At 48.6% G+C, this 14,567-nt stretch overlaps 1 protein-coding gene across 2 annotated transcripts in view; it reads right to left on the bottom strand.

Moving 5' to 3' along the window:
• The window catches only part of LOC140409045 (NAD(P) transhydrogenase, mitochondrial-like), a 343,808-nt gene that overhangs the window by 196,117 nt on the left and 133,124 nt on the right, over positions 1–14,567 (bottom strand). For both annotated transcript variants that reach the window (XM_072497085.1, XM_072497084.1), the window contains exon 14: positions 12,116–12,311. In XM_072497085.1, coding sequence (XP_072353186.1) covers positions 12,116–12,311 — 196 coding nt within the window. The remainder of the gene's footprint in view (positions 1–12,115; positions 12,312–14,567) is intronic.

The raw sequence follows: 14,567 nt of genomic DNA on the forward strand, positions 1-14,567 counted from the left end.
CCCGCACTGGGTGGATCTGCGGGTTAGTGTGGAGAGAGGGAATCGCCCGCTGTGGAGACTGGATGTGGGGTTGCTAGCGGACGAAGCGATCTGTGGGCGGGTTAACAAGTCCATCCAGAACTACCTGGAAACAAATGATGCGGGGGAGGTCTCTGCAGCGACGGTTTAGAAAGCTTTGAAGGCAGTGGTCAGAGGGGAATTAATCTCGATACGGGCCCACAGAGAAAAGGCGGAACGGGCTGAGAGGGATTGGTTAGTGGAGGAGACACTCAAGTTGGACAGGAGATATTGGAGGGCCCCGATGCGGGGCTACTGAGGGAGCGGCGGAGGTTACAGGCAGAGTTTGGGCTGTTGACTACAGGGAAAGTGGTGGAACAGTTGAGGAAGACAAGGGGGGCGATTTATGAGTATGGGGAAAAGGCAAGCAGAAAGTTAGCTCAGAAAAAGGGAAGCGGCCAGGGAGATAGGGAAAGTAAAGAGTAGAGGCGGGAATACTCTCCTGGACCCAGTGGGGGTGAATGAGGTTTAAGGACTTTTATAGTAAATTATATGAGTCGGAACCCCCGGCTGGGGTGGAGGGAATGAGGCAGTTTTGGGATCAGTTGAGGTTTCCGAGGGTAGATGAGGATCTGGTGGAAGGGCTGGGAGCCCCAATGAGATTGAGGAAATAATCGAGGGGCTGGAGGGCATGCAGTCGGGCAAGGCCCCGGGACCTGACGGCTATCTGGTGGAATTCTATAAGAAGTTTTCAGAGATATTGACTGCTGGTGAGGACATTTAATGAAGCAATAGAGAAGGGAGTCCTCCCCCCAACAATGTCGCAGGCCTTGATTTCATTGATCCTGAAACGGGAGAAGGATCCGGTGCAATGCAGGTCATACAAGCCAATTTCTCTACTGAATGTGGACGCCAAACTGCTGGCTAAGATACTGGCCACAGGATAGAGGATTGTGCCCTGGGGGTGATAGGGGAAGACCAGACTGGATTTGTAAAGGGCAGGCAACTCAACACCAATGTTCGAAGGCTTTTAAATGTTATTATGATGCCCTCAGAAGGAGAGGAGATAGAGTTAGCGATGGTTGCGGAGAAGGCTTTTGATCGGGTGGAGTGGAATTGGTGAGGGCTTCATTGACTGGGTGCGGTTGCTCTATCAGGCACCAGTAGCGAATGTTTGTACGTACCGGCTGAGGTCGGGGTATTTTAAACTACACCGCGGGACGAGGCAAGGGTGCCCCCTCTCCTCGTTACTGCTTGCTCTGGCCAGAGTCATTGGCCCTGGCGTTAAGAGCCTCTAGGAACTGGAAAGGACTGGTTCGGGGAAGGTGGGGGGGGGGAGCACCGGGTCTCGCTTTACGCAGATGACCTGCTCTTGTATATTTCAGACCCATTGGAGGGGATGGGGGAAGTCATGCGAATTCTGGGGGAATTTGGCAATTTTTCAGGGTATAAATTGAACGTGGGGAAAAGAGATGTTCGCGATCCAGGCAAGAGGATAGGAGACTGGGAGAGCTGCCGCTTAGAATGGTAGGAAAGAGCTTTCGGTATCTGGGAATCCAGGTGGCCCGGGAATGGGAGGCACTGCACAAGTTAAACCTATCCCGGCTGGTAGAACAAATGAAAGAGGACTTTAAGAGATGGGATATGCTCCCCCTATCACTGGCGGGGAGGGTACAGACAGTGAAAATGACGGTCCTCCCCAGATTTCTGTTTGTCTTTCAGTGGCTCCCCATCTTCATCCCAAAGGCCTTTTTCAAGCAGGTGAATAAGGTTATTCCGGGCTTTGTGTGGGCGGGTAAAACCCCGCGATTGAAAAAGGTGTTGCTCGAGCGCAGACGGAGGGAGGGTGGGTTGGCGCTGCTGAACTTCTGCAATTACTACTGGGCGGCTAATATAGCCATGATTAGGAAGTGGGTAGTGGGGGCTGGGTCGGTGTGGGAGCGTCATGCAAAGACACAAGTTTGGGAGCACTGATAACGGCACCTCTTCCGTTCTCGCCGGCCCGCTCCTCCACACGTCCGGTGGTGGTGGCGGCTCTGAAAATCTGGGGGCAATGGAGGAGATATAAGAGAGTGGAGGGAGCATCGGTTTGGACCCCGATTTATAATAATCATCGATTTGTATCGGTAGGCTGGATGGTGGGTTCCGGAGATGGCAAAGGGCAGGAATTAGAAAGATGGGCGATCTTTCTAATGGGGGATCTACCGTGGGCAGCACGGTAGCATTGTGGATAGCACAATTGCTTCACAGCTCCAGGGTCCCAGGTTCGATTCCGGCTTGGGTCACTGTCTGTGCGGAGTCTGCACATCCTCCCTGTGTGTGCGTGGGTTTCCTCTGGGTGCACCGGTTTCCTCCCACAGTCCAAAGATGTGCAGGTTAGGTGGATTGGCCATGCTAAATTGCCCTTAGTGTCCAAAATTGCCCTTAGTGTTGGGTGGGGTTACTGGGTTACGGGGATAGGGTGGAGGTGTGGACCTTGGGTGGCGTGCTCTTTCCAAGAGCCGGTGCAGACTCGATGGGCCAAATGGCCTCCTTCTGCACTGTAAATTCTATGAAATTTCTAAACAGGTGCTTCCCCAGCTTGAAGGCCTTGGAGGATAAATTTGAATTGCCAGCAGGAAACGGGTATAGGTATTTGCAGGTGCAAGACTTGAGAAAGCAGCTTCCGGCCTTCCTGCTGCTGCCGCCACGGGGGATACAGGACAGAGTACCTGGGTGGGAGAGGGGACGGTATCATATATTTACCAGGAGCTCTGGGATGCGGAGGAAACCCCGGTGGAGGAGCTTAAGGGCAAGTGGGAGGACGAGCTAGAAGGAGAGGCAGAGGCGCCCTAAGCAGGGTTAATACATCCTCATCATGTGCCAGGCTTCGCCTGACACAAATCAAGGTAGTCCACCGGGCACACATGACTGTGGCCCGGATGAGAAAGTTTTCAGGATAGAGGACAGGTGTGCGAGGTGCACGGGAAGCCCAGCAAACCATGTCCACATGTTCTGGGCATGCCCGAAGCTCAGAGGGTTTTGGCAGGGTTTCGCTAAGGCGATGTCCACGGTACTCAAAACACGGGTGGTGCCAAGTGCAGAGGTGACTATCTTTGGGGTGTCAGAAGAGCCGGGAGTTCAGGGGGCGAAAGAGGCCGACGTCTTGGCCTTTGCCTCCCTGGTAGCCCGGAGACGGACCTTATTAATGCGGAGGGACCCGAAGCCCCCGAGTGCAGAGACCTAGGTTAGTGACATGGCTGGCTTTCTCAGTCTCGAGAAAATAAAGTTCGCCTTAGGAGGGTCAATCGTAGAGTTCACCCGGAGGTGGCAGCCGTTTGTTGACTTTCTCGGGGAAAATTAAACTGTCAGCAGAAGCAGTATTCCAAAGTGGGGGAGTGGGGGGTGGTGGAGAGGGCCGGATTGTTGTTTCATGGTTGGGGTGTGTGAAGATTGGGATGGGGGGGGGGGGGGAGAGAAATGGTTATTGTACCATGTTTATGTCATTGCTATTGTCATTATTATAAAAACTTGCAAATACCCTCATAAAAATATTTTTTTTAAAGAAATTGGAGACTTGCAAAAAGCAGCTGAAGATGAAGAAACAGTTCAGATGAAGGATCAACGTTGAGCGGCTTCAAGAGCCAAGCATGCTGCTGAACTTCCAACATGGAGTGGAGGAAAACTGGAAATAGCTGAAGACAGCCATCCTCTCAACCTGTGAATAAACCATCGCCTACAACACCAAGTAACACCAAGAGCGGTTCGACGAGAATGGCCACACCATCCAAGACCCAAACAATAAGGAAAAAGCTCTCCAGCTCTGGCAAAATGACATAACCAGCAAGGCAAAAAGGAGAGCTCATCAATCAGCAAAGATGGAGGTACAAAGAATAACTAGGGAAATCAAGAACCAATGGTGGACTGAGAAAGCTAAGGAGCTGCAACTCCTCGCTGACAAGCACAATACTCAGGGCTTCTTCAGTGCCATCAAGGCAATACATTGATCCAACACCTCAAGCCAGTGCAGAGTAAGGACAGATCCCTTTTGAAAGACAGAGAAAACATCAGTCTTTGATTGACAGGACACTTCAAAGAACCCCTAAACCATGTTACAATCATAGATCAGGACGTCTTCAAGGAAATCTCCCAATTCCCCTTCAAAGATGATCCTGGACTCCCACCAAGCGTGGATGAAGTTGAAGCCGGCATTAAACACATGAAGAATGGAAATGCCAAAGGAATGGATGGGATTCCAGTGGAGATTTTCAAACTTGGAGAAGAGATCACCCATCATCTCCAACAGCGGCTCCTGAAAACTTGGGACAGAGAAGAAACCCTTGCCAACCTCAGGGATGCGGTCATAGCCACTGTCTTTAAGAAAGGAGACAAAGCGGACTGCGGGTATTGAGGAATATCCCACTTGCCATCGCCCAAATCCTTCTAGTCGCCTTCTCCCAGTCTCTGAAGAAATCCTTCCGGAAAGCCAAAGCAGCTTCCGACCAAACTGTGAAACAATGGACATGATTTTCACTGCTTTGCAACTTCAAGCGAATTGCTAGGAGCAACATCAACCACTCTACATTGTTTTCATCAATCTGACCAAGGCTTTTGACTCAGTCAATCGGGAAGTGCTCTGGAAGACCCTTTCAAAGGCTGGCTGTCCAAAGAAATTCATCAACATTCTCTTCTCCAACTCCTCCATGTCGACGACAGTCCTCACCGACAGAAAACTTTGAGGTCAAAACTGGAGTCAATCAAGGATGTGTCCTTGCCCCCACCCTTTTGTCCAGCTTCATCGCCAGCATCATTCACCTTGTCAAGAACAAGCTTCCCAGTGGAGTGGACATCGTCTACAGGATAGATGAAAAACTTTTCATACTCAACCAGTTGAAATCCAAGAAGAAAGCGACACTGACATCGCTCATGGAACTTCAGTATGTGGACGACATCATCATCTCCACTCTCCTCAGAAGAGAATCTCCAAGGCCTGCTTGACACCTTCGCGGAAGCATACTGAAGAATCAGTCTTAGCCTCAACCTCAGGAAGACTCATGTCCTTTACCAGCCTGCCCCTAAGCAAGATCCGGTCTCTCCCTCCATCAAGATCAACAGAAAAACCCTCCCAAACATGGAACACCTGGGGTGCCACCTCTCATCCAAGGCTGACATCGGTGTGGGGATCCAACATAGTATCAAATCCTCGAGCACCGTTTTCAGACGCCCAAAATTGATAGTCTTCGATGACCGTGACATCTGAGCTGGCACCAAGATCCTTGTATACAAGGCAGTCATCCTCCCAACTCTGCTGTACGGCTTAGAAACTTGGACTATGGACAGGCGCCAACTCAAGGCCCTGGAGAGGTGCCATCAACGCTGTCTGAGTTGGATTCTCTGCAATAGCTGGGAGGACAAGCATACTAACATCAGTGTCCTTGCAGGAGCCAAGAGCACCAGCATCAAGGTCATGATCATCCGAGACTAACAACACTGGGCTGACCATATGCTTAGGATGCCAGAATCCTAACTGCCAAAGGAATTCTTCTTCCTTCCGCTCAAGGAGCTTCAGAGCAATCGGAGTACAAAGGATGTGCTTCAAAGTCCCCCCGAAGGCTTACCTAAAGAAATTCAACTTAGACGACAACGCCTTGGGCACCTTTGCTCTGAAGAGATCTACTTGGAGGAACCTCCCGATTTGATGATACCTGACGGCATGTGGAGGTCCCGAAAAGGAATCTGGGAAAGGAACACCAGCGATCTCGAGTCCAAAGACCAATCCCATCTCCTGGAAACACCAGGCAAATGTGCGGTTGGAGATGTGACTCTCAGATTGGGCTCATCAGCCTCCAAGGACCCAAAGAACCCATGACCAGTGACACGGTGTTTTTAGGTGGACAATCATACCCGTTAGCGAGTGATCGCCGAAGAAGGTTTGCCCGTGTTGCTATCGTTGGACTGCAGACTTGGTGAAAGCATTTATCATGAATCCCAGTGTGCCTTCAAAGTTGGAAGATCAATAATTCACATGATCTTCTCAGTCTGGCAGCTACACAAGAAATGCTGTGAACAAAGGAAATCACTATGTATAACCTTCATCGATCTGACCAAGACATTAGACCATGTGAGCCGAGATGGTCTATTTAAGCTGTTGGAGAAAATTGGCTACCTGCTGAAGCTGCTCAATAGATCTCCCTTTTTCCATGACCACATGGTGGCTAAGGTCAGCAATGACAAGGAAATATCAGAACCATTTGAAATCCACAGTGGGGTCAAACAGGGATGGGTTCTGGCACCAACACTCTTTGGCATATTTTTCTCTTTGTTGCTGTCAGAAGCATTCAAGTACTTGACTAGCAGAACCAATGGAAAGCTGTTCAGCCTTGCTCATCTGAGATCTTAATGGTGTCAAGCTTCTTGAGTGTTGTGGAAGCTGCACTCATCCAGGCAAGTGGAGAAGATTCCATCACACTCCTTACCCGTAGTTTGTAGATGGTGAACAGGCTTTGGGGAGTCAGGAGGTGAGTTACTCGCCGCAGGATTCTCAGCCTCTAACCTGCTCTTGTATCCACAGTATTTATATGGCTCGTTCAGTTCAGTTTCTTGTCAAAGGTAACCCCCAGGATGTTGATAGTGGAGGATTCAGCGATGGTAATGCCACTGAACGCCAACAGTAGCTGGTTAGGTTCTCTCTTGTTGGGGGTGGTCATTGCCAGGCACTTGTGTGGTGTAACTGTTCCTTGTAACTTGTCAGCCCAAGTCTGGATATTGTCCAGGTCTGCATTTGAACATGGACTGCATCAGTGTCTGAGGTGTTGTGAATGGTGCTGAATATTGTGCAATCATCAGTAAAAAAAAACCACTTCTGACCTTATGATGGAAGGAAGGTCATTGATGAAGGAGTTGAAGACCTGAGCAACTCCTGCAATGATGTCCTGGTGCTGAGATGATTGGCCTCCAACTACCACAACCATTTTCCTTTCTGCCAGGTATGACTCCAACCAATGGAGGGCTCCCCCCGATTCCCATTGACTCCAGTTTTGCTAGAGCTCCTTGAGGCTACAATTGGTCAAATGCTGCGTTGATGTCAAATTCAGTCACTCTCACCTCACCTCTGGCATTCAGCTCTTTTGTCCATATTTGAACCAAGGCTGTAATGAGGTCAGGAGATTAGTGGCCCTGGCGGACATGAACTGAGCGTCAGTGAGCAGGTTATTGCTAAGCAAGAGCCACATATAGCACCATTGATGGCTCCTTCCATCACTTAACTGATGATCGAGAGTAGACTGATGGGGCCCTATTGGCCAGGTTGGATTTGACCTGCGTTTTGCTTACAGGGCATACTTGGGCAATTTTCCACATTATCAGTAGATGCCAGTGTTGTAGCTGTACTGGAACAGCTAGACTAGGGACGTGACAAGTTCTGAAGGACACATCCTCAGTGCTATTGCCGGAATATTGTCATGGCCCAAAGCCTTTGCAGTATCCAGTGCCTTCAACCATTTCTTGATATCATGTGGATTGAATTGAGTTGGCACCTGTGATGCAGGTGACCGCCAGAGAAGGCAGAGATGGATCATCCACTTGGCACATCTGGCTGAAGATTGTTGCAAATGCTTCAGCCTTATTTTTTGCACTGATGTGTGGGGTCCTCCATCATTGAGATTGGGGATATTTGCGGAACCTCCTCCTCCAGTGAGTTGTTTAATTGTCCACCACCATTCACGGCTGCATGTGCGAGGACTGCAGAGCTTAGAACTGATCTATTGGCTGTGTGATCACTTAGCTCTGTCTATCACTTGTTGCTTTGCAGTTTGGCACACAAGTGGTCCTGTGTTGTAGCTTCCTTTAGGTATGCCTGGTGTTGTTCCTGGCATGCCCCCCTGCACTCTTCATTGAACCAGGGTTGATTGCTTGGCCTGGTGGTAATGGTAGCGTGGGGGACATGCTGGGCATGAGGTTGCAGATTGTGGCTGAGTACAATTCTGCTTCTGCTGATGGCCCACAGCATCTCATGGATGCCCAGATCTGTTCGAAATCTATCCCATTTAGCCCAGCGGTACTGCCTCACAGCACAATGTACGGTAACCTCAATATGAAGATGGGATTTTGTCTCCACTATGATGGTCATCCCTACCGATACTGCCGTGGACAGGTGCGTCTGCAGCGGGCAGGTTGGGGAAGATGAGGTCATGTATGTTTCTGCCTCCTGTTGGTTCCCTCACCACCTGCTGCAGATTCAGTTTCACAGTTATGCCTTTTAGGACCCAAGTAGCTCGGTCTGAGGTGGTACTACCAAGCCACCCTTGGTGATGGACGTTGAAGTCCCCCACCCAGAGTATATTTTGAGCACTTGCCACTCTCAGTGCTTCCTCCAAATGGTGTTGAACATGGAGGAGTACTGATTCATCAGCTGAGGTGATGTGGTACGTGGTAATCAGCAGGTTTCCTTGTCCATGTTTGACCTGATGATGTGGAGATGCCGGCGTTGGACTAGGGTGAGCACAGTAAGAAGTTTTACAACACCAGGTTAAAGTCCAACAGGTTTGTTTCGATGTCACTAGCTTTCGGAGCGCTGCTCCTTCCTCAGGTGAATGAAGAGGTATGTTCCAGAAACATATATATATAGACAAATTCAAAGATGCCAAACAATGCTTGGAATGCGAACATTAGCACGTGATTAAATCTTTACAGCTCCAGAGATGGGGTAACCCCAGGTTAAAGAGGTGTGAATTGTGTCAAGCCAGGACAGTTGGTAGGATTTCGCAGGCCAGATGGTGGGGGATGAATATAATGCAACATGAATCCCAGGTCCCGGTTGAGGCCGCACTCATGTATGCGGAACTTGGCTATAAGCTTCTGCTCGCCGATTCTGCGTTGTCGCGCGTCCTGAAGGCCGCCTTGGAGAACGCTTACCCGGAGATCAGAGGCTGAATGCCCTTGACTGCTGAAGTGTTCCCCGACTGGAAGGGAACATTCCTGCCTGGTGATTGTCGCGCGATGTCCGTTCATTCATTGTCACAGCGTCTGCATGGTCTCGCCAATGTACCACGCTTCGGGACATCCTTTCCTGCAGCGTATGAGGTAGACAATGTTTGCCGAGTCGCACGAGTATGTACCGCGTACCTGGTGGGTGGTGGTCTCACGTGTAATGGTGGTATCCATGTCGATGATCTGGCACGTCTTGCAGAGATTGCCATGGCAGGGTTGTGTGGTGTCGTGGTCACTGTTCTGAAGGCTGAGTAGTTTGCTGCAAACAATGGTTTGTTTGAGGTTGCGCGGTTGTTTGAAGGCAAGTAGTGGGGGTGTGGGGATGACCTTGGCAAGATGTTCATCTTCACCGATGACGTGTTGAAGGCTGTGAAGAAGATGACGTAGTTTCTCCGCTCCGGGAAAGTACTGGACGACGAAGGGTATTCTGTCGGTTGTGTCCCATGTTTGTCTTCTGAGGTCGGTGCAATTTTTTGCTGTGGCACGTTGGAACTGTCGATCGATGAGTTGAGCGCCATATCCCGTTCGTACGAGGGCATCTTTCAACGTCTGTAGATGTCTGTTACGCTCCTCCTCGTCTGAGCAGATCCTGTGTATACGGAGAGCTTGTCCATAGGGGATGGCTTCTTTAATGTGTTTAGGGTGGAAGCTGGAGAAGTGGAGCATCGTGAGGTTACCCGTGGGTTTGCGGTAAAGCGAACTGCTGAGGTGACCGTCCTTGATGGAGACGAGTGTGTCCAAGAATGCAACTGATTTTGGAGAGTAGTCCATAGTGAGTCTGATGGTTGGATGGAACTTATTGATGTCATCGTGTAGTTGTTTCAGTGATTCTTCGCCGTGAGTCCAAAGGAAAAAAATGTCATCGATGTATCTGGTGTATAACGTCGGTTGAAGGTCCTGTGCGGTTTGAACCCAAGCAGACTATCAATGAACCAGAACAGCAGACCGAGAGATCTGCGGTGCGGCAACCGAAGAGGAAAGAGTCGAATTGGACCCCTCAGGAAGGCCGCTGCCCTAGACTCGACATGTATGCGCAAGCCGTCAGGAGTCACGTCAATGCCAGATTCATCAGTCGCATTCACAAGACAGCCCCGAAAGTCACCCAAGCCATCCACGCTCTCAAGACCAACCGCAGCATCGTCATCAAACCAGCAGACAAAGGAGGGGCCACTGTCATACTGAACAGAACGGACTACTGCAAAGAAGTATACCGACAACTGAACAACCAAGAACACTACAGTTACCCGCAGATCCGACCAAGGAACACATCCGCCAACTTAACAGACTGATCAAAACCTTGGATCCAGATCTTCAGAGCACTATACGTGCTCTCATCCCACGTACTCCCCGCATTGGAGATCTCTACTGTCTACCAAAAATACACAAAGCCAACACACCAGGCCGTCCTATCGTTTCAGGCAATGGGACCCTGTGTGAGAACCTCTCTGGCTACATCGAGGGCATCTTGAAACCCATCGTACAAGGTACGCCCAGCTTCTGGCGTGACACGACGGACTTCCTACAGAAACTCAGCACCCATGGACCAGTTGAACTAGGAAAATTTCTCGTCACAATGGATGTCTCGGCACTCTATACCAGCATCCCCCATGACGACGGCATTGCTGCAACAGCCTCAGTACTCAACACCGACAACTGCCAATCTCCAGACGCAATTCTGCAACTCATCCCCTTCATTCTGGATCACGTCTTCACCTTCAACAACAAGTTCTTCATCCAGACACACGTAACAGCCATGGGGACCAAATTCGCATCCCAATACGCCAACATCTTCATGCACAAGTTTGAACAGGACCTACTCACTGCACAGGACCTTCAACCAACGTTATACACCAGATACATCGATGGCATTTTTTTCCTTTGGACCCACGGCGAAGAATCACTGAAACGACTACACGATGACATCAATAAGTTCCATCCAACCATCAGACTCACCATGGACTACTCTCCAAAATCAGTTGCATTCTTGGACACACTCGTCTCCATCAAGGATGGTCACCTCAGCACTTCGCTTTACCGCAAACCCACGGATAACCTCACGATGCTCCACTTCTCCAGCTTCCACCCTAAACACATTAAAGAAGCCATCCCCTATGGACAAGCTCTCCGTATACACAGGATCTGCTCAGACGAGGAGGAGCGTAACAGACATCTACAGACGTTGAAAGATGCCCTCGTACGAACGGGATATGGCACTCGACTCATCGATCGACAGTTTCAACGTGCCACAGCAAAAAACCGCACCAACCTCCTCAGAACACAAACATGGGACACAACCGACAGAATACCCTTCGTCATCCAGTATCTTCCCGGAGCGGAGAAACTACGACATCTTCTTCACAGCCTTCAACACGTCATCGATGAAGATGAACATCTTGCCAAGGTCATCCCCACACCCCCACTACTTGCCTTCAAACAACCGCGCAACCTCAAACAAACCATTGTTTGCAGCAAACTACTCAGCCTACAGAATAGTGATAGTAGTGTCTGGGACATTGTATGTGAGGTGTAATTCCAGGAGTATGACTATATCAGGCTGTTGCTTGACTAGTCTGTGGGACAAGTCTACCAATTTTGGCACAAACATTATCAAGGAGACTTTTCAAGGTCAACAGGGCTAGGTTTACCGCTGTCATTACCATGGCGATGTCGATGCTGGGGTGGCCTTTCGGTTTCATTCCTTTTTATTAACTTTGTAATGGTTTGATACAACTGTGTAGCTTGCTAGGTCATTTGAGGGGGCATTTACAAGTCAACCACGTAGCTGTGGGTCTGGAGTCACATATAGGCCAGACCAGGTAAGTAAGGCAGATTTATTTCCCTAAAGGACATTAGTGAATCTAACGAGACGGAAGGCTGCCACAGAGCAATGGTTGTCATTGAAGCAACATAACTGTAGCAGCAACACACTCCTATTAGCTGGTGATCCACCCTAAAGTCAATATTCAGGAGATATCGGAGGATGATGAGAGTGTGTTTGTCATTGCTCACTATTTATTTGTGGTGCTGTACATCACTATGTGATAAGGCTTACTGTTCTTTCCCACTTCTCTAAATAATTGTAATCAATTGTAAAGCAGGAAGAGGAAAAAACCCTTTTACATTCCCCCTACACACACCAGCAAATACTTACCAAGAGTGCCACCAACTGCCATGACACCAGACATCTGAGCCAATAATTCCGGGGAAGGTTTAAGGCCTCCAAGTGTAGCAGCAAGGCCCCCAGCTACACCAATCATTCCCAAAGCGTTTCCAAGGCGAGCAGTATTTTGAGTGGACAGTCCAGCCAAAGCTCCAACACAGCACAAGCCTGATCCAAGATACATCATCTGATGAATAATGAGATGCACCATCAATGCAATTTATAATGTCATGTAAAGAAAGGTGTGCATTTATATAATGCCTTGCATATCCTCATAATGGCCCAGAGCATTTCTCTGCCAAAGAAGTACACTTGAAGTCTCTCCATTGTTTGGTGAATAAACACTGAAGCAGGGTCCCACAAACATCAACAAGAACACCAGATACACCAAAATGACAAAACATAATGACACCTCATGAAATATACTCGCTTCAGGATCTTTCAAGAAAAACTATTTTAACAACCACATTTTAAGTTATGCAGTAATTTTCCTCAATGTCAATGTTAATTACATCTACTCGTGTGAAAGTAAAGTTGCAGATGATAGGCTGCTTTCCCCTTTGTGGGGGAGAGTTGACTGTGGTGATTTAACCTGAGGATCACCGCACCTCAGGCGAGGGGTAAGGTTGAGAAGGCAGGCCGTCATGAATAACCTATTTATTAGTGTATGCAGAATAGAACGAACACATCCTTATTCCCCCATCCCACAGGCTGGAGTAGATTAGGAATAGAAAACTTCGATCTGCTTTTCAAGCAGCTGTATCATTGTTCAGTATATTTTGGTGTGGTGTGTTTTTTCTGCATTTCAACAAACATTTTACTCTGCAAGGAATATGAATACCAGTTCAGTGAAAATTCAACTCAGAGCTCAAAGAGCAACCAGGAGTAAGCAAACAATAGCATTGGAACCAAGAGGTCAGGTATATGCTCATACCATTTATTTTAATTTTTCCTTTTATAGATAAGAAAGCCCCAATGCTACTGTTGCATTGTGTTTTTACTATAGGTCAGCAATGCATTTTCTCTCTCCTTTGTTTCCTCCAACATGTAGGCCAAAGATGTGCAGATTAGGTGGGTTGGCCCAACTCAATTGTGCCTTAGTGTCCAAAGGTGTGCAAGTTAGGTGGAGTTATGGGAATAGGGCTGGGGAGTGGGCCTAGGTAGGGTGTTCTTTCAGAGGGTCAGTGCAGACTCGATGGGCCAAATGGACTCCTTCTGCACTGTAGGAATTCTATGGATGAAGGACTATGATTTCAGCTTATTGTGATATTTTGTGCGTGCGTAATTGTGTAACATCACATGTCCTTTGCTGTACACCTAAAAATATTAGAGGAGGGAACTGGGTGATGCAGTGTCCCTTCAGCGGGGGACTGGGTTTGAATTAAGGGTGATGAAATGAAAGTATCCTCTGTCTGACAACTTTAATGGTCTCACCATTTTACTGGTGGCTAAACCCTAATTTAGAAAACTCAGATGAATATCAGCAATTAAGATATATGGAAATGAATTATTTCAACATTATATATATCATCGAATTTACAGTACAGGAGGCCATTCGGGTCCATCAGGTCTGCACCAGCCCTTGGAAAGAGCACCCCACCCAAGCCCACACCTCCACCTATCCCCGTAACCCAGTAATCCCACTTTACCTTTTTTGGGGGGACATTAAGGGGAAATTTAGCATAGCCAATCCACCTAACCTGCACATCTTTGGGCTGTGGGAGGAAACCGGAGCACTCAGAGGAAACCCATGCAGACACAGGGAGAATGCGCAGATTCCACACAGACAGTGACCCAAGCCGGGAATCGAACCTGGGACCCTGGAGCTGTGAAACAACTGTGTTAACCACTGTTTTACCGTGCCGCCCTATGGTTCCTGTTTCCATGGGCGCAAATTAATCAACCAGGAAGACAAAATGGCTTCTTACAATAGCACTCATTTTTCCCAATGATGAAGGGGGGGGGGAGTTACGGGTAGTATTCGCAGTTGGGGGGGAGGGGGGGGTGGCTGTGGCTCACGAAAGGGGTCAGTGATGGTGTGTCCTGGTGGGTCAGTACTATAGTTGCTCAGAATCTAGAAGCATTTTATTGGATCTGAACCTCCTCACAGTGGCACTCAGGGCTGGCTTGTGACCCCACCTCAAGCTTTTTAGCTTAGTTTGTTTTCCAGTCCATCTCACTCGACATTCCAACTCATGCCAGGTGGGATCAGAGCATTGCAACGTTAAAAGCAGCTGTAGGACCCAAGGAAGCCACACTCCCTATTTTATGGCACTAGCTGCCGTAAATCAGGTAAGTTAAACACCCATTATATTTAAAGGCCCTTGACACCGCCCCATGTTTGACCTTACATATATTGACATACATTTAAAGAAATACATCCTGAATACATTTAAAGAAATCTGCCCCCCCCCTAAACCCTTTACACTATGGGTATCCCAAT

Source organism: Scyliorhinus torazame, chromosome 3 (genome assembly GCF_047496885.1).
Source record: "Scyliorhinus torazame isolate Kashiwa2021f chromosome 3, sScyTor2.1, whole genome shotgun sequence".
Lineage (NCBI taxonomy): Eukaryota > Metazoa > Chordata > Chondrichthyes > Carcharhiniformes > Scyliorhinidae > Scyliorhinus > Scyliorhinus torazame.